Below are 24,402 nucleotides of genomic sequence, written 5' to 3'. Positions count from 1 at the left end.
GCAGGGTCGGAAGCCGGTCGGCGCGCTTCCGCCTCCGCTCCGGCCGGCCGGAAGTGACGTCCGGGGGCGGGACTGAGGAGTGCGCCAGCAGGTGAGTGAGCGCGGCCTCTTCCTCCTCGCGCGTGCGCGCGGTGGGGCTCGCGCGGGGCCCCGCCTCTTCGCTGGCGATCGCACCTCTCCGCCTCGGCGATCGGGCCCCGAGAGACTGCAGCCCAGAGGGACCCTGCCCACGCTGTGGCCCGCCTCTCTCAGCATCGGGCCCACGCGTGTTCGTGCAGCGGTGTGGGTGGAAAGGCTGCCGCCGGAGCCAGCCAGCCCTCCAGTCCTCCCCCCAGCGGGTCAGCAGGTCCGACTCCCGCAGCCCGGGCTTCAGTGGCCGTCAGCTCAAGCCCCAGTTTTTCCCAAAGACAAGATTTGCTCCCAGTGAGAAACTGCCCGTCCCACGTTGGCGGCACAGTAAGTAAGCCAGCCTTTACTGTTTGCGTTACTGAGGGTGCTGCATCGGTTGCCTGAATATAATTAAAAATACGAAAACAGAATGGGCGTGAGAATTCTCTCACCAGAGTCAGAAATCCCCTAGGTCCTCTCATGAGGACCTGCCTGTTAGACCGGCAAAGTAACCCAAAGCTCAGCTGATATCTACCTTTGTTTGGGGGAGATCACTCACCCAGACCCAGTCTGTCTTACTGAACAGAAGAAGCAAAGCACAGTTTGAAACGGAAAAGGGCACTGCGGCTGTGAAAGAGTTCCTTGCTGCCCCGTGAACCGACTGGCGGTGACAGTCTGACCTTGAGCACACTGATCAGGTATCAGAATAGGTCATTGCAATTACTTTCGGGTGCTGTTAGCAACCGTGTGATTTCAGCTAAGGAGCTTGTGTTATGCGCTCACCTCCACGCAGTGGCTGGCAATGTGTTTTCGACGCCACCACCGGATTGCCCCACTTCCTTCATTGGAAGGATCTCACGGGGACCATGCAGTTAGAGCAGCTTCTATTAACAAATACTGAGTGACTGCTGGGCGCCCGGCATTGTTCTAGGTGCTGAGGGTGTAGCCCTCAACAAAACAGAATTCCTGCCCTCAATGAGCTCCATTTCTACGGAAGGATACAGATAATAAGCGAAATATAGAGCATGCTAAAGACAAAATACAGAGCAGAGAAGGATGAAATGGAAATGCCCCGACTATCGAGTGGATGTTTGTGTGTTTTACCCGTTCTCTGGTCCTTTTTTGCACTGATTAGAATGCTTGTCCTGCCTGGTGTGGCAGTCAAAGGAAATAAAATCCGCCTTAGAGTTCGGGAAAAAGGCTGCTCCGTGCTATTTTCCGGACAAACTATAAAAATTATTTTGTGTAATAGTTACTTGTCCGAAATGCAGAGAGGTGTTCACCCTTAACTTATGCTTAGGAGGCACTGTGAACTGTGCTGAATCACTTTAAAAATCCGTGCGGTTGTGAAGGAAGGGACCTGCGTGTGGAGGCTTGTGCGTGCTGACCGCATATGCTGTGATACATTTGCCTTTATCCAGGAACTGTGACCTTAAAATTTGTTCTCATCATAAGATGAGTGAGGGCCTGTTCTGGGTTTTCAGATTGCTTACTTGGTGAAGAGAGGAAATACTTGTTCATCTGTCAACAACAGAACACTGTAGCTGTCATTGTCTGGCTTCTGCTTGGCTCAGCCAAACATTCCATGCTGCCTGGCTGGATATTGTGGGTGCCTCTCAAATGCCTCATGCTGAACTGCTGCCAGAATATTTGGCCCACTCTTGGCCATGACACAGGCTCCCTAATGGGAAAGACGTTCGTAAACGACTTGTGTGTCTAACAAGCAGCTTTACGGACACTTGCTATAGAGTTGGTTAGCGATCACAGACCCTGAAGCCTCTGCAGAGATGGTCCCTGAAATACAGAAGACAGTCGTGCTGCATTACCGCCTCTTCTGGCCCAGGGACGGGGCCCACAAAGAGCTCCCATCCCATCTACCTGACCTTTGCTGCGTCTACCGTGTGTTTGTATGGCGGCGAGTGCCACAGAGCCTTCCGGCCCTACAAGGTTCTCCGTCTGCCCTGGGGGCATCGTGAGTGCTCTGGGGTGGAAGGCGGCTAACCCGGATCAGTGGTGCTCACACAGAACTTCCTAAGGCTAGACGCTGGTCTAGCTGGGGCTTGGAGAGACAGGGCTTCCCAGGCAGGAGGACCAGTGCGTGGGAAGTGTTGACAATCAGTAACCCTTCCTGGTCAAGTCACAGCACAAGCCAAGAGGGCAAAGGCAGTTCACAAGCCAGACAGCACAAAGGCGCAGTGAATATGTGACGAGATACAGAATATTCTGTTCTGTATGATTCTTACCTTTAAGATAATCTAACGGAGGGTGCTTGGGTGGCTCAGTCGGTTAAGTGTCCGAATTTGGCTCAGGTCACGATCTCGCGGTCTGTGAGTTCGAGCCCCACGTCGGGCTCTGTGCTGACAGCTCGGAGCCTGGAGCCTGCTTCGGATTCTGTGTCTCCCTCTCTCTCTGCCCCTCCCTGCTTGCACTCTGTGTCTCTCTCTCAGAAATAAACATTAAAAAGAAAAAAATTTTTAAGATAATCTAATGGAGCGTGAATTAGGGCAAGAGGGCCCTAGCAGAAAGACATGAATGTACTGTACTCCCACCCAGACTTTAAGAGCAAAAAATCCCAGTGATACAGTGGTGGGTGATCTTTCGGTTTCTTTTAAGCCATCCATTTTACAGATCCTTTCAGTTTCTGTGACTGGTGAAGCTAGATGGTAAAGTCAATCTATAATCAGAGCTTTTCCCCAAGTTTTCCCTACATGTTTTCTTCATTTAAAAAGCTCATCTGAGGTGCCTGGGTGGCTCAGTCAGTTGAGCATCCAACTCTTAATTTCGACTCAGGTCATGATCCCAGGGTCACGGGATCAAGCCCCTCATTGGGCTCGGCACTGACAGTGTGGAGCCTGCTTAGGAATCTCTCTCTCTCTCTCTCTCTCTCTCTCTCTCTCTCTCTCCCTCCCTCCCTCTCTCTCCCTCTCTCTCTCTCTCTCTGCTCCTCTCCCACACGGGGGCTCATTCTTGCTCTCTTTCTCTCTCAAATTAAAAAAAAAAAAAACAAAACAGAACAAAAACTTATCTGTTCCCTCGAAGCCTCTCCTCTGCTCTCTGAAATGCATTTCTCTCTCTCTCTTTCTCTCTCATTGTTTAATGTGCCAGGACACTTTCTTCCTCTTGTTTTATTTATTTAAGTTTGCAGATGTCCTTGATTAAAATAATGTCCCCTTTGTAAAATTGTCACCCTAGTGAGGCTGAGTAACGGCAGAAGGAGATACTCTTCTGAGTGATGGGTGGCATGCGTTTGGCTGTGCTAAGTTATGGGCAAATGGAAGTGGCCCTCACTCTTCCTCATTCGCTCGCAGAGACAAAACTGTAGTACCAAGTTATTCTCAAAATTCTCCTATAAAACCAAAGTTAGGACTTTAAGACATGCAGTTAAAACTAAACAAAAATTTTACTTAGTTTAAAACGATTTTTTAAGTGCATCAACTACCTTTTAGACCTGAAGCAGAAATCAGGAGTTGGGCGCTTAACCTACGGAGCCACCCAGGCGCCCAAGCCCTTGCTAGAATTTTAATGCTTTCTTTGTCCGTTAAAAAAACAATTAGGGTGAGACTTTTCTAATTTAAGTTTTCTTTTCTCTCTGACTCAGCAAACTGTTCCTAGAGAAAGAGCCTTTGCAGGATAAGGAGGTGCCTTTTCTGCAAATACTGTAGTTTTCCTGCCCCCTTGAAATGTTGATGATCTGCCTGAACTGTTGTTTGACTTCATTCTTCCCTGTGATCAGAGTTTCCACCTGGATGGAAAGCCTGTGTTCAGGTGGAGGACAGGGGTGGCGGCCACGGTGGCCTTGAACAGACACACCCACAGTGGCTCCCTGGAGCCACGAGAGTGATGTGTGGGAGAAACCAGACATGTTCATGTCACTCCAGGCTGTCCTAGAGTACCTTCTTCCTTGATGTGTCTCATATTGATACGTTTTCTTTTTCATCTCTCACATTTCTCTTCGTTGCTTTGCTTTTTACTTGAAATTAAATTAAAAAGTAGGATTGTAGTTACCATGGATAACTCAGAATTTATGGGAGAAAATTCCAGTCAATGACAGTCTCAAAAATACTGTGAGTCATTTTCTGTTTTCTGTCCTCAGGATCACCAACTTGTTAGAAGTAGCAGAAAAGAATATTGGATGCAAATGAGATAAAGATGCAGATCTCTTCTTGTGTTTTTAATGTTTACTTATTTTTGAAAGAGAGAGACAAAGTGTGAACAGGGGAGGGGTAGAGAGAGAGGGAGACAGACTCCGAGGCAGGCTCCAGGCTCTGAGCTGTCAGCACAGAGCCTCCGACGCTGGGCTTGAATCCACGAACCGTGAGATCATGACCTGAGCCGAAGTCGGACGCTTAACCGACTGAGCCACCCAGGTGCCCGACAGCTTTTATTTTACATAAAAGGGTCTTAATTCCATTTTGGTAGCTGGAAAGTGTTCATTTCATTTCTCTCTCTCACACATACGCACACAAACATGGAATGTTTTCCTTTTGAATTTATTGAATCGGTGCTAACATATGTTAACAGTCCCCAAGGACTTCCCTTCTGCTTCTCACATTTAATTTCACTAGCGTATAGATGAACATTTTGACCCCAGGTGGGACTTGGCAGAGGCCTCTGCTAAGTGGGTGTGGTTATTTAAAGCCCATCAGTCTGTGCTAGCAAATGAGAAAGAGAGAGCGGGGAGAGAGAGAGAATCCCAAGCAGGCTCCATGCTGTCAGCACATAGCCCAACACTGGGCTCAAACTCACAAACCGTGAGATCATGACCTGAGCCGAAATCAAGACTTGGACACTCAAATGACTGACCACCCAGGCACCCCTCTTGTTCTCTCTTTATGTGGAATTTAACAACAGAAGTTGCATTTTGAAAAAGGGAAAAAAACCTGGAGTTCATAGACATACATAGTTTGGGAAGAAATCTTGGGCGCTTTATTTTTCAGTCTGTTCAGATCAGGGTGGCACTTTGAGCCACTTCTCCTACTTAGGTCGTGACCAGGTGTCCCACAGTGCCCCAGACTCCGAGCTGGGAGGGAGGAGGTTTGTCCTTCTAAGTGGGCCCCTCGGCTCCAGCGTTGTCCTCGGCGCTCCACAGGTGACACGCAGACCCCGCCCGGCACTGCCTGCCGGTGCTTTGAGACTTCTCTGCTGACCCTGCTCCTAAAGGCAGGCCAGAATGAGTACACGCTCTGCGGAGTCCGGAAGCTCCTCTGCTTCCAGCAGAGAAGAATCTTGTATCGTATTCCCAGATCCTCCACCAGATCTCTGTTCGCCCTGCAGGTTCTCCAGGTGGCGGAGGGCTGAAGGCATGTCTGTGTCAGGGAAGGGTGCAGGTATGCAGTAAGACGAGGCTGAAAACCAGGTGGGGCGTCCGGTTGGGGTAAGACTGCATCGAGAAACACTATGTTCTTTCCTTTGAAAGTTTTCTCCTTCTGCACAAGAAAGACTGAGAAGTGTACAGAAGTCATAGGAAAGTGCAAAGTACTCCCTCTGGGACCCCACCCATACGTCATGTTAGGATTACACTGGGATTGAGAAACCTTTTGGCTATTGGTTTATGCCTGATTTTAATCTTCCGGAGTGCACACACTCTTTCTTTCTTTTCTTTTCCACACCCCCTTTCTGAAGCAAGCCTTCCTGTGCTGGGTAGAGGATACAGGATCCTCAGCAGCGAAAACTCGCGTCCTTTGGGCACTTACATTGTCACTATGTTGTTGGGCTTTCATGACCCTTACGAACTCCGGCATTTGCTTTGTGCTCTGCGTGTTTGGGGGAACCTCTGTAAGCGAGTTAGGCTGAAGAACTACACGTATCTTCCTTTGCCACTGCGGGAAGGGAGAGGGTTGCTTGCGGTGGTTTTCAGAAACCTGGGCATTATTTTGTTTTGGTTTTGGTTTTGGTTTTGGTTTTGTTTTTGTTTTTGTTTTTGTTTTTGTTTTTGTTTTTGTTTTTGTTTTTGTTTTTTTAGGGCATTGTCTTGAAATAGAGAACTGTGGCAGGTCAGAGATTCCGCTGTTGGATCAGAGGCACCGCAGAACTCCACTGCTGTTGACATTCCACCAAAACCAAACCAAACAAAGCACCGAGACTTCCCTGGCGTTAGAACAAAAGAGCTCCCTGTAAGGGAGCTCAGAGGCGTCACCATGGCCGCCTCTGGGGAAGCTGGCTCTTCCTCTTGGCGTGTATGATGCTCTGACCCCCGCCCTTTTGCCAAAGGCTTTCTTTTTTTAACTGTTTGTTTTGAACTAATTATAGACGCACAAAATGTTACAAAAATCATGCAGAGTCGTCCTCATGCCCTCCAAAGGTCTTACATAACTGAACAGTTATCAAAAGCAGGAAATTGACCTTGGCACAAAGCACTTAGCTAGGGTGCAGACCTCACTCCCTCCCATCTCACCAGTTTTTACATGCACTCATTTGTATGTGTGTCTGTGCGAATTTTTATCACCAGTAGGTCTTTGTGCAGCCAGCAGGACAATCCAGATATAGAACTGACCCATCAGGACAAAAGACTCCCAGACCACTGCTCCACACCTGCTCCCCCATCCCTTCCTAGTCAGCCAATTTCTGCACAAGGCGGCTGTGCCTGTGCTGTGCCCTAGAGATCCCAGCTCAGCTCCAGGGTTCTAGAGGCGAAGAGCTGCTGGATGTAATTTACTGTCATTTCCTGAAAGAGTCGATAGTGGGGTTATCCTCTCTCCATCTGTCCACCTCAGCTGTTTTTAGGTAAATAAACTTACATTATTGGGTTGGGTATGTGGTCCCTACTTAGTTTTCTCTCAAAGAATGGAAACCTTCAGAGAAGGATCACAGTATCTTTTATTTGTTAATGAAGTGGTTTGTTTTTTTTTTAATTTATTTATGTAGAGAGAGAGAATGTGTGTGTCTCCAAGCGGGGGAGGGGCAGAGAGGGAGTGGAGGGGTGCCGGGAGAGAGAGAAAGAGAATCCCAAGCTGACTCAGCACTATCAGCACAGAGCCCGACATGGGGCTCTATCTCACGAACCATGAGATCATGACCCGAGCCGAATTCAACAGTGGGACACTTAACCCACTGAACCACCCAGGTGCTCTTGTTATAAAGTATCTTTAATTTCACTGGGACAGTCTTGGAACTCTATTAATGATTAAGAAAAGAAGAAGAGGGGCGGCTGGGTGGCGCAGTCGGTTAAGCGTCCGACTTCAGCCAGGTCACGATCTCGCGGTCCGTGAGTTTGAGCCCCGCATCAGGCTCTGGGCTGATGGCTTGGAGCCTGGAGCCTGTTTCCGATTCTGTGTCTGTCTCTCTCTCTGCCCCTCCCCCGTTCATGCTCTGTCTCTCTCTGTCCCAGAAATAAATAAAAAACGTTGAAAAAAAAATTTTTTTTTAAAAAAGAAAAGAAGAAGAAAGAAATTGTTCAGAGTAATCCAAGGGAGCCGGTGGTTGATACAGGAACATTCAGCGACTGCTTGCTCTTACAGAGATGGCAGCTGGAGCCGGTTCAGCCTCGAGTCATAAAGGATTGGGGTTGGAATGTCCCGGGACATTCCAGCCAGGTGGTCCCGTCACCCTGCACTTGAACCCTCCATTCATAGCTGCTTGTGTTTCCTCTGCATTGGCCCCAGCCCTACCGACACCCGTTCCATACGAAGCCTTTTGAATTTTCAAAGACGTCACAAGGCAGAATTTAAATCTCACTTTTCAGGACTGTTTATTATTGATCCCAGTATAAACATGACCCTTGTAACCCTTTGCTCAAGGTGAGGCCTTGGTGTTGCTCACAGTGTAACAATGTCGTCAGGCAATGAGGTGGCTCAGCCTAGGACTAGGTAGCCCACATGTAACATTTTTGTGTTACTTCTCCACATTTGAAAGAAGTTTTTCCTTCCGGATACCAGATAGGGTTTGTTCTCTTTTTCTGTAGGACTTTGTGCTGTGTGTGCCTGCTGCCATCTCCAGGCCTCTCTGGGCCCCGGGCGAAAGCATGGGGGAGGGGAAGGGCACCTGCGATGCTGGAAAGCCCAGCCTGAGACGTGCAGAGCCGATGGTTTGAGGGGTGCCCAGCCTGTCTTGGGAGGAGCCCACGGTGAGGGGCCATGCAGTGTCCGGGGGCCAGGGAGCTTTATCCCAGCTGGACCGCTCCCGTGGCCGTGGTCTCATTGTGGTCTTGGGCACCTGGTGTCCCTGGATGTCCACTCATGTCCTGAACGTGGTTCTCCAGTCTTCCCATCAATCTGGGTACAGTCCAATCTCTTTTCAACAAAGTGCCTTTCTATCTAAATTTGCTAAGATCTCTTGAGCAAGGAAGAAGCTTGCAGACACAGAGGCTAGGTAATATGGCCCAGGTGCCCCAGATAGGGCGTGAACCTCCAGGTCCAGCCGCTCCGCTGGACTGTGCCCTTCCTCGTGACTTAAATCAAGAAGAAAGAAATTAATTCTTTTATTTTGGTGCTAATAATCTTTCTCTTTTTTTAAACTATCATATTGGTTTTATTTTTGTTATTGACAACATGCACAACACTGGAATTGTGTTATTATTTTACTTAATGTCCATAGATATGCACTAAAAATGTTTACATTTAAGAAAAATCACACATTATGTAAGTCCTATGTAAACATAACCCCTTTTCAATATGTTTTCCTGCTTTGTTTCACACATAAATAGCAGTTTACAAAGTTATAAAACTATCAGTTTTTTTAATTTTTTTAATGTTTATCTATTTTTGACAGAGAGACAAAGCATGAGCAGGGGAGGGGCAGAGAGAGAGGGAGACACAGAACCCAAAGCAGGCTCCAGGCTCCAAGCTGTCAGCACAGAGCCCAACATGGGGCTCAAACTCATGAGCCATGAGATCATGACCTGAGCCAAAGTCGGACGCTTACCTGACTGAGCCACCCAGGTGCCCCAAAACTGTCAGTTCTTACGGCCCAAAGTACATACAGGTTCTGGAGCATGACAGAATGTTCTCTTTATGATTATGATTTGTTTTGTTTTGTTTTGAGAGAGAGAGCGCATGAGCAGAGAGAGGGGCAGAGGAGAGAGAGAGACAGAGAGACAGAGAGAGACAGAGACAGAGAGAATCCCAAGCAGGCTCCATGCTTAGCATGGAGCACAGTGCAGGGCTCAATCCCACGACCCTGGGATCATGACCTGAGCCAAAGTCAAGAATCGGACACTCAACTGCCTGAGCCACCCATGAGCCCCCTCTCTTTATGATGATTTCATAACTAGCAACATGTACTGTAAGCATGTACAGTGCTTATCTCAGTCCAATGACTTATAATCAACCACAAGAGGTTATTGAGCCAGTATCACCAATAATAGACCCATCAATGCACTTGCTCAAAGATACATGTTTTTAACAAGTTAAAATAGGGGGCGCCTGCGTGGTCAGGTAGTTAAGCATCTGACTCTTGATTTCAGCTCACATCATCGTCTCGTGGTTTCATGAGTTCGAGCCCTGTGTTGGGCTCAGCACTGACAGTGTAGAGCCTGCTTGGATTTCTCTCTCTCTCCCTCTCTCTCTCTGCGCCTCCCCAACCCCTCAAAATAAATAAATAAACTTAAAAAAAAAAAAGGTTTTTTCGGGCACCTGGTTGGCTCAGTTGGTGGAGTGTGTGACTCTTGATCTCAGGGTCGTGAGTTAGAGCCCCATGTCAGACACAGATTACTTAAAAAAAAATAAAAAGTCAAAATAGTCAAAGGGCTACATTTTTAAAACAACAGGAGAGAAAGCTGCTGTTTGTTTGTTTGTTTGTTTGTTTGTTTTATGTAGACAGAGCTGGAGAGGGGCAGAGAGAGAGAATCCTAAGCAGGCTCTGTGCTGTCAGTGTAGGGCCCAATGTGGGGCTTGAACTCATGAACCGTGAGATCACAACCCAAGCCGAAATCAGGAGTTGGATGCTTAACCTATGGAGCCCTCTAGGCACCCCAGTTTCAGATCAGTTTGTGCCCTTGCACATGTCTTAGTGGCTGATTCAGTTTTAGACGCCAACATCTGTCATTTCAAATGATGCTTCCCACAAAAATGTCTCCTACAGCTGCTTCCCTAGCCCACAGCGGTAATGGTTTACTCCCAGCTGAGCCTCTGGGGAGGGGAGCTCACCTCTGGAAGCCCTGGGCTTCTGTTCCCGCATCTCTGATGCACGGCCAGGTTGTAGATGCCGACAAGAGGCACATCACCCGACCTCCTGTTACTGGTGACCATATGGAGGGTTTTTTCCCTTTCTGCTTCTAAGTCTTGTCACGGAAACAGGCAGTGGTGTGGGGGAAATGTGTGTTCTTTCAGCTGGGCTCCCAATCAAAAGCCAGGTCATTGAGAGAATGGCAATATTCCCTCTGTTCTTGCCATGAGATGCACCATTTGGTCTCATTTAGCAACGTAAACCATGCAGGGGAAACAAGGGAATAGTCTGGGCTTAGTTTCCACATAATTTTCGGATTTATCACTCGGCTCTTCTAACCAACTGAGCTAACAGGCCAACTGCTCCAGTCACATTTTAAAAACACACTTTATGCCTGACAGTGCACAGAATATTTCTGGAGGGAGCCGTAAGAAACCAGTAGCACGCTTCCCCTCAAGCCTGAGGGCCGCGGAAGGGAGTGAGCTTTATACTTCTGCACCTTTCGGAGATGTATCATGTGTATTTACTGCTGACTTAAAACCCCAAACAACATCTGTAATCACTGTTTGCCACTGTCCTCTGTTGTTAGTCTTAGGGACCCCTGTAGCTTAGGGATTCAGAGACTGATCAGGGAAGGAGCAGTCCAGCCTCCTAGGCTGGATTTGCTCTACTGAAGCTTACCAAGAATTCCAAGGAAAAGAACGCCCAGAAAACACCGTCCAGCAACGTGGTTGAAGGGAGAAGTCCTTCCCCCTTTGCTGTGCTTTCCCTCCAGGCTGGCAGTGGGAGGTGGGGTCTCCCTCTGCTTCAGGGGCCAGAAGACAGGAGACAACATCTCATTGTCACCAGTGGCGAAGGGGAGTGACCGGAGCCAGAGAAAGGCAGACTTCGTGGCCAGTACTGCTCCACTTGGCTGCTCTCTGGGATCTCCTGCAGAGCATTTAACCACAGCTCCTGCCTGGAGCCACTGCCCAGATTGATTTACTTGGGGTTGTGGTCGGGGTGTGGCATCAGGATTGTGAAAGTGGTTCTCAGGTGGAACCACGGCCAAGAACCAGGGCCAGGGAGGACCTGCGTCCCTCAGCCAGAGCGTGTCACCAGCGGCTTCACACTCCTTAGTCGCCTGGGCTCCGGAAAGCAGTTTCCCTGGGCAGACTGGTCAGCAGTCGGGCCCATGACTGTCCAGAGGCTCCTCCCACAAGGTGGGTCTGGGAAACCAGGGCTGTAGGCTGGGTGTGAGTAGTTGTGTCACTCTGAATGGAGGCCTCGCTCTTACATAGTCTTGGGGTGCCTTCCCACTGTGCCCTGCTGGACACCCTGCTTCTGACAGATAAGGGCAGCTACAGCTCAGAGACCCTGAGCTTCCTGCCCTGCGTGTTGAAGCTCTGAAGTAAGAGAACGTCACAGATAGAGCTTGTAAAATGGAGTATTTTAGCATTCCGATCTCTCGTTCGGTTTTCTGTCCTTTGCCAAAGGAATGTGTGTTGTAAATGCGTCCACTATCCTTCCCTTGCAGACACAGCATCTAGATCTTTCCCGAAGGTCAGGCCTGATCCCAGGTTCTGCTTCCGCTCTTTCCCTAGCTACTCCTCCAGACGCTCCTGCCCCACTCCCCACCCCATGCCAGCTGCTTGCGTTTAATGAGGTCCTTGGTCATGAGTCATTGTTTGATTCTCTTGTGTCCAACTCATTACCTTGGACAGGCACACCTTTTCTGACTTCCAAGACCTTAAAAGTCGTGTCTCTGCACTAAGGAGAATGCACACAGATTCGTTTGGTTTCCTTTTTAAATTGTGGTAAAATACACTTAACGTTTAACACCTAGAACTTACCATTAGTGACATGGAATACATTCACAGTGTTTTGCAGTCATGGCCACCGTTTTTATCACCCCAGTGGGAAACCCTGCACCCACTAGCAGTCTTCCCCTGTTTGCCTGTCCCCAGCCCTGGTACCCAGCCATCTCCTTTCTGCCATTATGGGTTTGCCTGTTGCGAACAATTTCACGTAAACGGAGTCATACCACGTGCCGAGTCTGGAGTCTGGGCACCTCACGGAGCCTCGATGTTCCCCAGGTTCATCCATGTTGTCACAGGCGTCGGTGCTGATTGCTTTTTACCGCCGAAGACTATTCCATTGTGTGGATTTGCGCGTTTGCTGCATCCATCTGTTGAGGGACATTAGGGTTGTTACAAATAACGAAGCCGTGGACGCTTGGTTACAAGTTTTTGTGTGAGTCTGGTTTCGGTTCTGTCGGGTGTATACCCACAAGTGGCATTGCTGCATCATAGAGTAATTCTGTGTAGACGTCTGAGGAGCTGTCAGACCGTTCTCCACAGTAGCTGCACCGGGTCCCACGTTCTCCACATCCTCACCGCCACTTGTCATCTTCCTTTTCTTTTCTTTTTTAATGTTTACTTATTTATTTTCAGGGAGAGAATGCGGGAGTGGGAGGGGCAGCGAGAGAGAGGGGGAGAAAGAGAATCCCAAGCAGGCTCTGCGCTCAGCGTGGAGCCGGGTGCCGGGCCCGATCTCGTGACTGCGAGATCACGACCTGAGCTGGTATCAAGAGTTAGATGCTCAACGGACTGAGCCACCCAGGAACCCCTCTCTCTGTCTCTCTCTTTTTTTTTTTTTTTAATTAAAGCTACCCCAACCTTGCCACATGGGCCACCATTTCCATCGGTACCTCAGGCTGGTGGGAGGCAGGTCGGGCGTGCCCAGACCTGCGCTGGCCAGGCTTGTTAATGTGTGACACATGGGTTTATTATTGTCAGCCTCGGCCCCGGCCCCGCCCTGCCCTCCCTGGGCTTGCCGCGGCGTCAGCAGGCAGGAGACACTGGAGTGTGAGGGGTGAAAGTTTTCCCTGCCCGCTGGCTCCACACAACCGGTCTGCCAATTAGATTTTCTTAGGTGGCATTTGTGACACCCTAAACATTCGTGGAGCTTTCGTTTCTTGGGCCGGTGGCCCGCAGTCACGGCTGCAACCGGGCTGAGAGGCCAAACGCAGCGGAACCCCGGACGGCTGTCCGGTGCGGCAACCTTTTGACTGTCCCTGTTTTGTTGACGCAGTGACCAGGAGTGGCGCTCTGGGATGTGCACGCGATGATGGGCGGCAAGGACTTAGAAGCTGAAATCCATCCCTTGAAGAACGAAGACAAGAGGTTGCAGGAGAATCTGGGAAGCCAAACGACAAAGGAGGACAACCTGAAAGGCTTGCCTCGGCAGCCCGGCCTCTCCGGCTGCCGGACAGTGGCGTTTTTTCTTTCACTGTTTGTCTGCCTTTTTGTGGTGTTCGTGGTCTCGTTCATCATCCCCTGTCCGGACCGGCCTGCATCCCAGGGGACATGGAGGGTCTACTACAACGCAGCAGGTGTGCCTGGGAGTGGGCGGAGGGGAGCGTTGAAGTCCAGGGTGGCCTGCAAGCAAGAATCAGCCCGAAGCGGCTGCCAGTCCCGCGTCCAGGTTTTTCTTGGGACCGTAAGGCCTGTAGAGCAGCCTCTCGGCAAACGTGGGGCACGACCCTGGCAGCGTGGTGGCCTGCTCTCGTTTTAGGAAGGATGGGTTGGGTCAATCAAGGAAAGCTGCCCATTTGGTTACATTTTGGAATTTTTAAAAATTAATAAAACAGAGCACCGGGCAGCACAGATAGAGGGGAGCCGTGGTGAACTGAAATCCGCAGATCTGGGAGTCGGGTCTCCTGAAGCGCGCTGGCTAACTTGCGGGCGGCTGAGCCGGATCCAGCACACTCGGTGTCTCTCATGAAATCCACGGTGTGGAATCGTGCCCTTTATGAAAAGCCATCGAGTCAGCCCCACTCGACACTCTGCCTCATCTCACAGTGGGGGCGCCTGCAGTGTGCACACGAGTGGGCACCGCCGAGGCTCCGTGACCGCGGCCGGGGGCGGAAGAGGGGGTTTCTCCTCTAACCCCCACAGCCCGTTTTATTCAGGTTTCATGCTTCATTTTGAGAAGGAGAAATAGTGTATGTCTCTGTGTTTATTTTTGCAGCTTTTGTTGAGGTATAATTTATATGTCAAAAGATTCACTTGTTTTAAGTATAGGACTCAGTGATGTTTAGTCAATTCACAGAGCACCTGTGCACCTCTCGGCACATTCCAGTTGTAGCAGATTTCCGTCATCCCGACAAGATTTCTTGTCCTCCCCACTCCCCTTCCCCCAACGTAGGCAGCCACTGTTCGCTGTCTGTGTCCACACACTTGCCTTTCCTGGATACTTCACGTGAACAAAGCCACTAGACCTGTATCTGGGAGCCTGGCCTCCCGCACGGAGACAAGTCTGTCCCCCTATTCACGGCATGTCCCCCTGTTCTTTCTGGTGCTGAGCAGGGCTCCTCCATGGGGGTGGGCCGCATCATTCATCTGTTCACCCATTGGTGGGTATTGGGTTGTTCATCGTTTGGCTTTGCTAACGCTGCTGTGAACATTTACGGACAGTCTTTGCACGGACACGTGTTCTCATGTCTCTTGGGTAGGTTGCTAGAGGTGAAGCTGTTGACGTTGATGGTAAGTTCATGCTTAGCTTTCCTGGTAAATGTCGAGCTGTATTAATTATATCAGGCTGGAGAGGATTCTAGATTCTCCACGTCCTTGATAATACTCGTTGTTATCTGCCTTTCTGGTTCCAGCAGAGGGTATAAAGTGGTGTCCCGTCGTGGTTTTAATTTGAATTTCTCTTGTGACCAACGATGCTGAGCATCTCTTCACAGGGTATCTGCCATTCTTGAATCTTCTCTGGTATACGTCTATTCGAATCTTTTGCTCATTTAAAAGATAGGATTTTTTAATTTTTGAGTTATACAAGTTCTTTATACATTGTAGATGCAAATCTTTTATGAGATACACGATCTGCAAATATTTGCAACCAGTCTGTGGCTTGTCTTTGCACTTTTGTGAAGGTGTCTTCCAAAGCACAAAAGATGTAAATTTTGATGTAGCCAGGTGTATATTTTTTATTATGGATCATGCTTTTGGTGCCAAGAACTCTGCCTAATTTAAAGCCGTGAAGGGGTTTTTTTCCTGTATTTTCTTCTAGAAACTTTATAGTTTTAGATCTTCAACTTAGGTCTCTAGTCCACTTTTCCCCCTAAAGTTTATTTATTTATTTATCGAGAGAGAGAGAGAGAGAGAGAGAGAGAGAGAGAGAGAGAGAGCGAGCATGCGAGCAGGGGAGGAGAAGAGGGAAAGGGAGAGAGAGAATCCCAAGCAGGTTCCACATTGCTGGCATGATCACAAACCTTGAGATTATGACCTGAGCCTAAGTCAGACACTTAACCAACTGAGCACCCAGGTGCCCCTTTCCAGAAGTTCTAATCATCTCAACAGAAACTCTGTACATACAGTATTTTCCCTTTTGTATCTGGCTGATTTCACGGAGTCTAATGCCCTTCGAGCTTGTCCGTGTCGTAACAGGTGTCAGAATCTCCTTCCATTTTATGGGAGAATCTTATATACTGTGTGTGGACTGCATCTGGTTTATCCCTTCTTCTCTTGGTGGACACTTGGCATGTTTCCACCTGGTGGCTGCTGTGAGTAATGCAGTGAACTTGGCTGTGTGGGAATCGAGTCCCTGTTGTCGGTTATTTTGGGTAAAAGTATGAGGTAGTGTCTCCTTATGGTTTTAATTTCTCTAATTGCTGCTGATGTTGAGCATCTTTCGGGTGCCATGGCTATTTCTCTCTCTTCTTAGGAGACATGTCTCTTTGAGTCCTTTGCCTGTTTTTACACTGGGTTGTGGAGTGACAGGAGTTCTCTCTCCCGGGTATCAGTCCCTCATCAGATATCTGATTTGCAAATATTCTCTCCCACTCTGTGGGTTGTCTTTTCACACTCTTGCCAGTGTCCTTTGATGCACAGAAGTTCTAAATTTTGATGAACTCCAATTTGCCTCATTTTTCTTTTGTTGCCTGTGCCTTTGGTGTCACATCCAAGAAATCATTACCAAATCCGGTGTCAGGAAGACTTTTCTCTATATTTTCTTCTAGGAAGCTCTTAAATTTAGGTCTTTGATCCATTTGGAGTTCATTTTTGTATATGGTGTAGGATAAGGGCCCAGCTTCATTCTTTTGGCGTTTGATTTGAGTCCTTGAACGAAGGGAAGACGTAGACCCTTACGAGTAGTGGGGTGCAGACTCCTGGACCCCAGACTGATGTCGGGAGGGATTCCTTCCTGAATAAAAGGTGTTCAGAGGACGCATTTGTGCACCCCAGCATCCTGCTGATGCCTGACATTTCATCTGTCGTGTTCGTGAAGGACACGTGTGCTCGGAAGAAGCCGCTGCTCTTACGGCGGCCTCATGCTGGCAGGTGCTAACTGGCGCCAAGCCTCAGGGAGCACAGAAGTAGGTTGAGCCAGGGGCGTGCAGCTGGCTCAGTTGGAAGAGTGTGCGACTCTTGATCTTAGGGTTGTGAGTTCAAGCCCCAGCCCATGTTGTGCGTAGAGATGACTTAGGAAAGAAAAGAAAAATTAAAAAAAAAAAAAGAAGTGAGTCATGTCAGACTTGGCCTGGCCTTTACCCCGGGCACAGCCTGAGGACTATACTCTGTGGTTTTCTTTCTCAGTCACCTATGACTTTCTGGCTACAGAAGACATAAACAGGGACAGGATCCAAGACGTTCTCTTTCTGTATAAAAATAGCAACAGCAGCAACAATTCCAACCTGTCCTGCGCTGACGAAGGTAACTGTTTTTATCTGAAAAAGGAGGAACTTGCTGTGGGTGGAGGGATCCTCCCCCCTTTGCCACCTTTGAGGAAAACAGATGGTGGCGTTTCTGTAACCCGGCACGTTGCCCTTCCCAGCAGGACTAGGAGGAGACAAGGGAGCAGCCCTGGTCCCAGCACCCTGGCCTCCGTGCGGCTCCTGACCCCATGGGGCCAGCACTAGGGTCCCCGTGAGCCCAGTGGTAGCGGCCTGGGCCCGGGAGTGGGGTGTGGGGAAGAGGGCCTGTCGCGCCCCACAGAGTTGGGTCTCTCCCCTCCAGGCTTTTCTTCCCCCTGCACCTTTGTGGCCGCTGTGTCAGGGGCCAATGGCAGCGTGCTCTGGGAGAGGCCCGCAGCGCAGGACGGCGCCCTTGTGCAGTGTGCTGTCCCACAGCCACAGGGCGGCAGGACATCGTCTGCCTGCATCCTCGTGGGCAGACCCAGTTCCTTCGTCGCCGTGGACGTGTTCACAGGTAGGCGGCTCCACACGGGAGGTCCCACACCAGGCAGCCCTCAGGAGGTTCAGCCGTGTTCTTGGGGCCAGTGGGCGGGATAGGGAAGACGGTTCCCGGAGCGGGAGGGAGCCTCTGTGGGGACACCGCCTCCTGGCAGTCACGCCCTGCTACCCTGACGTAGCCGTCACGTTTCACCCTGTCTTGGCACCTGCTGGTTCAGTCTTGCCAGGCCAGCAGAGACGGGGAGCTCAGAGGGGCTGCCCTTCGCAGCACCCAGGCCAGCGCCTGGGTTGAGCCCACAGGGGAGGTCCTGGCCTCCCAGGGCTCTGGATGCACGGTGTCTGTACCCGGGCCTTAATGTAACAGGCTGTGGTTAGCCCCATCCCTCACCGGGGTCTTCTGGAATTCTGCGCCTTGACACTAGATGTGCTGAGCATTAGCATTTCCCTTACCAGTTGTGGTTTTGAGGGTATAGAGGAAAACAAAGAGCAGCCTGGAAAACTTTAAGAACAGAGGAATTCGTCTTAAGAAAGAGCGTGGACAAGATTGTACCTGGGTAAGAAAGAAGCTGTTCTGTCAGAGCTGGGCTTCTGTGGGTCCAGCCATAAGCACGCGCCTTCCTTCTCTGCCTCCTGTGCGCAGGCGCCTTCATGGAGGCCAGGGGTCCACCTGTGATCCCACCGGTAGTCAGGGGTCCTGAGGCGCTTGGGAAGTGTCGAGGTCAAGCCCTGTCCATCCAGGCGGGAGGGTCAGGATTGGTCTTCAGATGTTCTAGAACCAAACGTGAGAAGACACGGATGAAAAACAAAGGAAGACGGAGCTCTTTGGTTCCAGAAACAATGCTTCTGACACCCTGGTGCGTGACCGCATCTTGGACAGCCAGTGGTGTGCACGCTGCATTTGCCTTTGGCTTCCCACCGGCGGGCGTTTCTATTTCTCCGTGTGGGTGCTGTGCGACTGCCAGGACGAGGCAGAAGGGGATTTGGAGGCCAGCGCTCAAGGGTCGTGTTTGGTTTTAGGGGAGACCCTGTGGAGCCACCCCAGTAGCTTTGGAGGGAACGCTTCCATCCTGAGCTCTTTACTCCGACTGCCCGACGTCGATGCTGACGGGGCTCCAGACCTGCTGGTTCTCACCCAGGAGGAGAAGGAGGTACCGCTCCCCCCACCAGCTGGCTCACCGCGGCCCACTCACCATCAGGCCTCTTCTCTGCCCTTGGTCTGCTTTCACTTTTTTTTTTTTTTTAACATTTATTTATTTTTGAGACAGAGAGAGAGACAGAGCATGAACAGGGGAGGGGCAGAGAGAGAGGGAGACACAGAATCGGAAGCAGGCTCCAGGCTCTGGGCCATCAGCCCAGAGCCCGATGCGGGGCTCGAACTCACAGACTGCGAGATCGTGACCTGAGCTGAAGTCGGACGCTTAACCGACTGAGCCACCCAGGCGCCCCGGTCCGCTTTCACTACTTGGCAGAACTTGGGTCTGACCATTGGTCAGGGGCCTCACTCAGGGCCCTGTGCTCTTGGTACCTGCCGACTGGCAGGCTAGGGTGGCTCTGTCCCTGTTGGGCAGCTTCTGGGCCTTCCCAAGAATGGCAGAGCCATTTGGACCAGTGCAGCCTCGGGGGTGGGGCCCTGTAGGCTGGCATGGGGCTGCCAGCGTCTCCCAGGAAGGTTTTACCCCCCTCTCCTCTGTGTTACAGGTTAGCGGCTACATCTATTCAGGCAGCACTGGTCACCAGATTGGCCACCGAGGCAGCCTTGGTGTGGGTGGGACCAGTGGCTCCCTCCTCCATGTCACCAGGATGGGTGCTCACTACATCCTTTTCCCTTGCGGTATGTCGTGCCTGCCGTTTCCAGGACTGTCCCTCTCACGGAAGCCACGCCCCTCTGAGAAAGCAGATTGGGGGTGGGGTTGGGACCGTGGGGAGGCATATCAACTCCTACCCTTACAGGAGAGACACGAGTTGGTCACTGACAGGCTCAGAAACCAGAGGGTCTCCGCACCCAAGGCTCAAGGAGGACACCTGTGTCCCGGCAGCAGGGCTCGTGAGGGGACTCCTTCCTGCCAGCAGCAACTCGAGGCACTTCTGTGTTTCCAACAGCAAGCTCCCTCTGTGGTCGCTCTGTGAAGGGTCTCCATGAGACGGTGACCGGGAGAGGGAGCCCACTGAAGAGAGACCCGCTCTGGGAGGGCATGCTCAACGCCACCACCCACGGGCTGCTTTGGCGCAGGTTGGTCTGGGTGGCGGATGGCACAGGTGGTCCCGTCCCAGTGCTTGGAGCCGTCGAGCAGGCCAAGGGGCGAGGCCCTGCCTGGTGCTGGGCTCCAGGGCTGCCCTGGGCTCAGACTCAGGAAGCGGGCCTACAGCATCTCAGGAAAGGCCAATGGGAAGGTAGGTCCCCGACAGTGGGCTCACCCTCATCTCTGTACACAGCCAGGGTCTTGACTCCTCTTAAACCAGAGAAGCAGGGAGCGTGGGCTGAGCCGGGAGCTGGAGAGACTCAGCCCAGCAAGCAGCCCGTGGGGGTGGGTCCTGCCTACCTCTGTGTCCCAGCCGCATGCCTCTGGCTTTCTCCTCCCTTAGCCCTGGAGCCATCCGCTACCTGATGACCGTTCCAGGGAAGGTGGGTGAGGACCTCCTCCTCGTGAGTTCAGAAGCCTGTGTGCTGTTGGACGGGCAGGAGCTGGCACCCAGGTGGATCTTCAGCGCAGCCCGGGTCCTGAGGTACAGCGTCTTTCTCCAGGAACCGCGCAGCGATTGCAGGCCAGGCGCGCTCAGCCTGTCCCTTGGTTGCAGCCCTGGGACGAGGCCTGCCGTTGGTGGGGGGATGCCTGTGTGCTTCTGCCCAAAGCCTCTTGCCCATCACCTGGTGACACCGTGTCACCCCTCTTGCACTGGAGGAGCCGGTGCAGTCCTTTCAGCCCTGGCCTCAGCCTCCGTGCTGGCCCTGGTGTGGGCAGGTGTGGCCAAGGGGAAGACCGGGGGGTATACCAGTTCCCAGGTATTTCTTCACAGAGGTCCTGTGCGAGCTCTCCTGCCCTGTCTTCTTGCAGAAGACCCATCCTTGGCTACTACAAACCTGACACCTTGGCTGTGGTCATTGAAAATGGAACCGGCATTGACAGACAGGTTGGCTGTACCTGCTTTCGAGGCCCCACCTTTGTTCATAGTTGAGGGACGTTAGTCTGCACAGCCCATGGGGCCGCTCTGGAAGACTGAGCCGGAACAGGAGAGGCCTCAGCGAGATACCTTGGTGGCCCTCGGGGAGTAGCTCCTCCGGGGCTGGCCTAGCTGGGGCCCGTGGGCCTGTGCAAGCCCCACCTGCAACCTTCTACACTGTCCCCCTCCCACCCTAGATCCTGCTCCTGGACCTCAGCACAGGGGCCGTCCTGTGGAACCAGGCCCTCCCGGGCCTCCCCGGGGACCCGCAGTCCGCCAGCCTGCCAACCGCAGACCACCGCTCAGCCTTCTTCTTCTGGGGTCTCCACGAGCTGATGGGCACCAACCAGACAGTACAGGTGGGGCAGGCGCAGAGGGGACACGCCCATGCCAGGGCCAGAGACCAGAGGCCAGGCTTGGGTGCTGCCTTGAGGCACCCGGGAGCTATATGGCTGGCTGCATGTGCACACATAAATAGAAGCCACGGGACGGTGGGTGGGCCACAAAGGAGGCCAGGGCCGACGTCAGCCTCAAGCAGGTGATGGGGATTGGGGAAGAAGCGGGGTTACGTCAAGGAGGGCAGGCGCAGATTTCCAACCAGAGCATTCCTGAGAAGGATCAGGGTCAGGTCAGAACAAAAGGAATGGAAGGTGGGTGCAGAGTGGAGGACCCTGTGGACACAGCTCTGGGCAGGGTCACTCTGTCACGGTGTCCTGTGACGGCAGGCACAACATGGCCCGGCAGTGAGCCAAGGACGCTTAGTTTCTCCGATCTGGCGCTGGTGACAGCCACGGGCCTCATCGCCTTCACGCTCCATTGCCGTTTCTTGCTCTAGGAGCCCGGAGACACCCAGCACAGCCTGTACATGTTCCACCCCACTGTGCCCGGCGTCCTGCTGGAGCTGGCCAACATCTCCGCCAACATCGTTGCCTTCCAAGGTGAGCGCGGCCTCGTGTGGGCCGAGGGCCTGCCTCCTGTCTCCTGTCGGGTCTCCTCTGGCTGGTCCTGATTGCCGCGATGGCTGTGTCTCCTGTAGCGGTCCTGTTTGAGCCAAGCCGCCACGCTGCCTACGTCCTCCTGACGGGCCCCACTCGCCAAGACGCTCCTGGCGTGGTCTCTGTAGCCAAGCACAAGGTGCGGGACCTTGTCCCGAGCAGTAGGGTGGTTCGCCTGGCCGAGGGCGGGCCCGACAGTGATGAGGCGGTCCGGGACCGGTTCTCCCGCCTGCGGTACCGCAGTGAGGCCTAGACGCCTGGTGGCCAGCAAGGTGTGAGGGGCTCCGGCTGCTGAGATTAAACACCGTGGGACATCGGTCTTTCGCTCGGTTTGCACGCTGACCCCTCTCGTCTCCGTCGTGCCCAGGGACGTGCGTGGGTGAGGGGACGGCCGGGCCTCTCCCTCATGCGCCGCACACCACGTCCCCGCAGGTCCTCGCTCTGCCCCACTGGGGTCCTACTCGTGGCCGGCTGCCTTCACCGTGGCCTCTCTGGGCTGCCTTGGGCACAGCTGGGCCCTACAGCACCACTCTCACTTGTCCACACCTGGCTGGAGGGGCCGGGGCTTTGGGAAGAGCCCCAGCCTACAGAAGTCCCCTCCCTCGTCCCATCTGCACCCACCCTGTCTGCACATCTCCCTGGGGCCTGCGGTGGCCTCAGGGCAACAGCCGGGCCCTGAGGCCATTCCAGCTTCTGGCCTTTCTCAGAGCAAAGGGGGGGCTAGACTCTGGTGTGGTTGGTGGACACTTGCCCTGGGGGCCCCTTTGACAGGCCCGTGAGGAATGGGATGCCTTGGAGCCCTGAGGCTGGCCTGCTGCTCATGGATGCGCTGAGGGGCATTTTCACCCCCGTGCTGTGAATGTCGCGAGGAACCGGCCGTAAGGCCCACACTGGGGTCAGTCTGTACCCCCTCAACACACACTGGAGCTGCTTGTCCCTTGGGGGTCCCCACACCCCTGGCCAGTGCCTGGCCTCCTCCTGGTGCTCAGAAGTCCTTGGCCGGCAGTGTCACCTGATGCAGGACTCACCTCTGTGCCTTGCTGTGCCCCAGGCCTACCGCGGTGCTGTGTGGGGCTCAGTGTGCCCTGATGACCCTGAGTACCACCGGAAGAAGCCGGAATAAATGATTTGCACTGTCTGAGAGCATGCGCCTCGTGTGTCTGCTCCAAAGGGGTGAAGGGGATTTGGTGCTGGTCAGGCTGCTGGATCACGGAAGAGGTGGGGGACCCTCTACCTGGTTCCCGTCCAGATCAGCAGTGGGGGCACCAGGAGCTTTGCTTCTTGGCCTGTAAGTGCAGCTCAGGTTTGAAGATCCCTCCCTGGTCTCTCCAGTTCAAGTCAGGAACCCAGCCTGTGGACGTGGATACGCCCCCAGCAGGACAGGCAGGGTCCCCAGAGCACCCCTGTGTACTCCAAGGGCAGCTGTGCAGGCAGCAGGAGCCTGGGCAGGGGGGGGCTTCAGGGAGACACAGCTCTGGAACAGAGGTGAGGGCGGTTATCCGAGAATCCTGCGGGAACCTCCTGTGTGCACGTAGGTACGGAAAGCCCCGTTTCCCAGCTGCACAGACAGGAGCCTGGGAGGGACAACGCGGGGGGCACCCTCTGCCATGGAGCAGGCCCCTCGCTGCGGAGAGAAGCCGCCCAGTCCGCACAGCCTCAGGCCCCGCAGGCTTGTGGTGGCAAGTCCACGGACGAGAATCCCCGAGAGTGGTGCAGGGCTGGGGGTCGCCCGCAGCAGTGCCGGAGGAGCCTGAGCAGGAGGGACCCTCGCCCACCCCCCATCCCCCACCCCCGCAGGTCCCGGGGCCAGGGGCAGGGGTTAGGCGCAGGCTCCAGGAGAGGCCCGCACTGGGGGGCATCTCGCTCCACGGACTTGTGCCTCCGATCACTCTGGGGCCCTGACCCACGCCAGGCTCCCTGGGACTCGGGCCTGGCCAGGAGTTGCTGACCGGCACCAAGGGCCCGCCCTCCCCACTGGAGCACTCGGCCATCCTTGTCCTGCCAGAGCACGGACGCCGTTCCCCACCGTCTCCTCTGAAGACCCCCGACTCTGCGCCTGAGTCCTCTGCTCCCCACGTGGGACCCTGCGTGCCGACGTCTTTGACGCCTGGACGTTCCCCCCCCTCCCCCGTCCCCCGCCACTGCCCGTCTCGCAGACACCTCATGCGCCACACGCCTCACGGACACGCCCCACGCACACGCCTCCCCGGGTACGCCTCTCCGACACGCCTCACCGGTACTCTCGCGGACACGCCCCACGTGCACGGCCCACGTACACGCCTCACGGACACGCCCCACCGACCTACCTCACGGACACGCCTCGTGGACACGCCCCACGCACAGCCTCACCGGGTACACCTCTCCGACACGCCTCACCCGCACCCTCACGGACACGCCCCACGCACACGCCTCACGGACACGCCCCACGTGCACTCCCCACGGACACGCCTCACCAGGTACGCCAAACCGGCACGCCTCACGGACACGCCCCACGGACACGCCCCATGTGCACTCCCCATGTACACGCCTCACCGGGTACGCCTCTCCGACAGGCCTAACCGGCACCCTCACGGACACGCCCCACCGACACGCCCCACGCACACGCCTCACGGACACGCCTCACCGGGTACGCCTCTCCGACACGCCTGACCGGCACCCTCATGGACACGCCCCACGCACACGCCCCACGTGCACTCCCCACGTACACGCCTCGCCAGGTATGCCTCTCCGACACGCCTCACCGATACCCTCGTGGACACGCCCCATGCACACGCCTCACGGACACACCCCACGTGCACGCCCCACCGACACGCCTCACGGACACGCCTCGCGGACACGCCCCACGCACACGCCTCACCGGGT

At 53.4% G+C, this 24,402-nt stretch overlaps 1 protein-coding gene and 1 long non-coding RNA gene across 9 annotated transcripts; one reads left to right on the top strand and one right to left on the bottom strand.

Annotated features, from left to right (window-relative positions):
* Positions 1-73: 73 nt before the first annotated feature.
* On the top strand, positions 74-22,678 carry FAM234A (family with sequence similarity 234 member A). 4 transcript variants are annotated; one of them, XM_006942522.5, is made up of 13 exons: positions 110-456; positions 695-806; positions 13,282-13,582; positions 16,791-16,907; positions 17,211-17,402; positions 18,404-18,534; positions 19,085-19,217; positions 19,487-19,616; positions 19,970-20,110; positions 20,440-20,515; positions 20,743-20,904; positions 21,381-21,483; positions 21,582-22,678. In XM_006942522.5, the coding sequence occupies exons 3-13, from the start codon at positions 13,315-13,317 to the stop codon at positions 21,791-21,793; spliced, it is 1,665 nt and encodes a 554-aa protein (XP_006942584.1). In that variant the 5' UTR covers positions 110-456; positions 695-806; positions 13,282-13,314; the 3' UTR covers positions 21,794-22,678. The 4 variants fall into 4 exon arrangements, with proteins under 4 accessions (XP_023102536.1, XP_006942584.1, XP_006942583.1 ...); XM_023246768.2 differs by lacking the exons at positions 110-456; positions 695-806 and adding an exon at positions 74-91; XM_006942521.5 differs by lacking the exon at positions 695-806 and having other exon boundaries at positions 110-460.
* On the bottom strand, positions 4,583-20,066 carry LOC109495375. Of its 5 annotated transcripts, XR_006591192.1 has the most exons (4): positions 19,927-20,066; positions 17,937-18,155; positions 12,233-12,376; positions 4,583-5,548 (listed from the first exon to the last, which is right to left on the bottom strand). It is a non-coding gene; the product is annotated as an uncharacterized LOC109495375 (long non-coding RNA). The 5 variants fall into 5 exon arrangements; XR_002150813.3 differs by lacking the exon at positions 19,927-20,066 and having other exon boundaries at positions 17,937-18,404; XR_006591193.1 differs by lacking the exon at positions 19,927-20,066 and having other exon boundaries at positions 4,583-5,534; positions 17,937-18,404.
* Positions 22,679-24,402: the final 1,724 nt, after the last annotated feature.

Source organism: Felis catus, chromosome E3, assembly GCF_018350175.1.
Source record: "Felis catus isolate Fca126 chromosome E3, F.catus_Fca126_mat1.0, whole genome shotgun sequence".
In the NCBI taxonomy this organism is placed as follows: Eukaryota; Metazoa; Chordata; class Mammalia; order Carnivora; family Felidae; genus Felis; species Felis catus.
This window is presented reverse-complemented; position numbering and strand designations above follow the sequence as displayed.

Coding starts and splice junctions, on each gene's coding strand:
- FAM234A (XM_023246768.2), top strand. CDS start 13,315: ATGATGGGCGGCAAGGACTTAGAAGCTGAAATCCATCCCTTGAAGAAC. Junction 20,111..20,439: donor AGCGCAGCCCGGGTCCTGAG/GTACAGCGTCTT, acceptor GTCTTCTTGCAG/AAGACCCATCCTTGGCTACT. Junction 20,516..20,742: donor GAACCGGCATTGACAGACAG/GTTGGCTGTACC, acceptor CTCCCACCCTAG/ATCCTGCTCCTGGACCTCAG.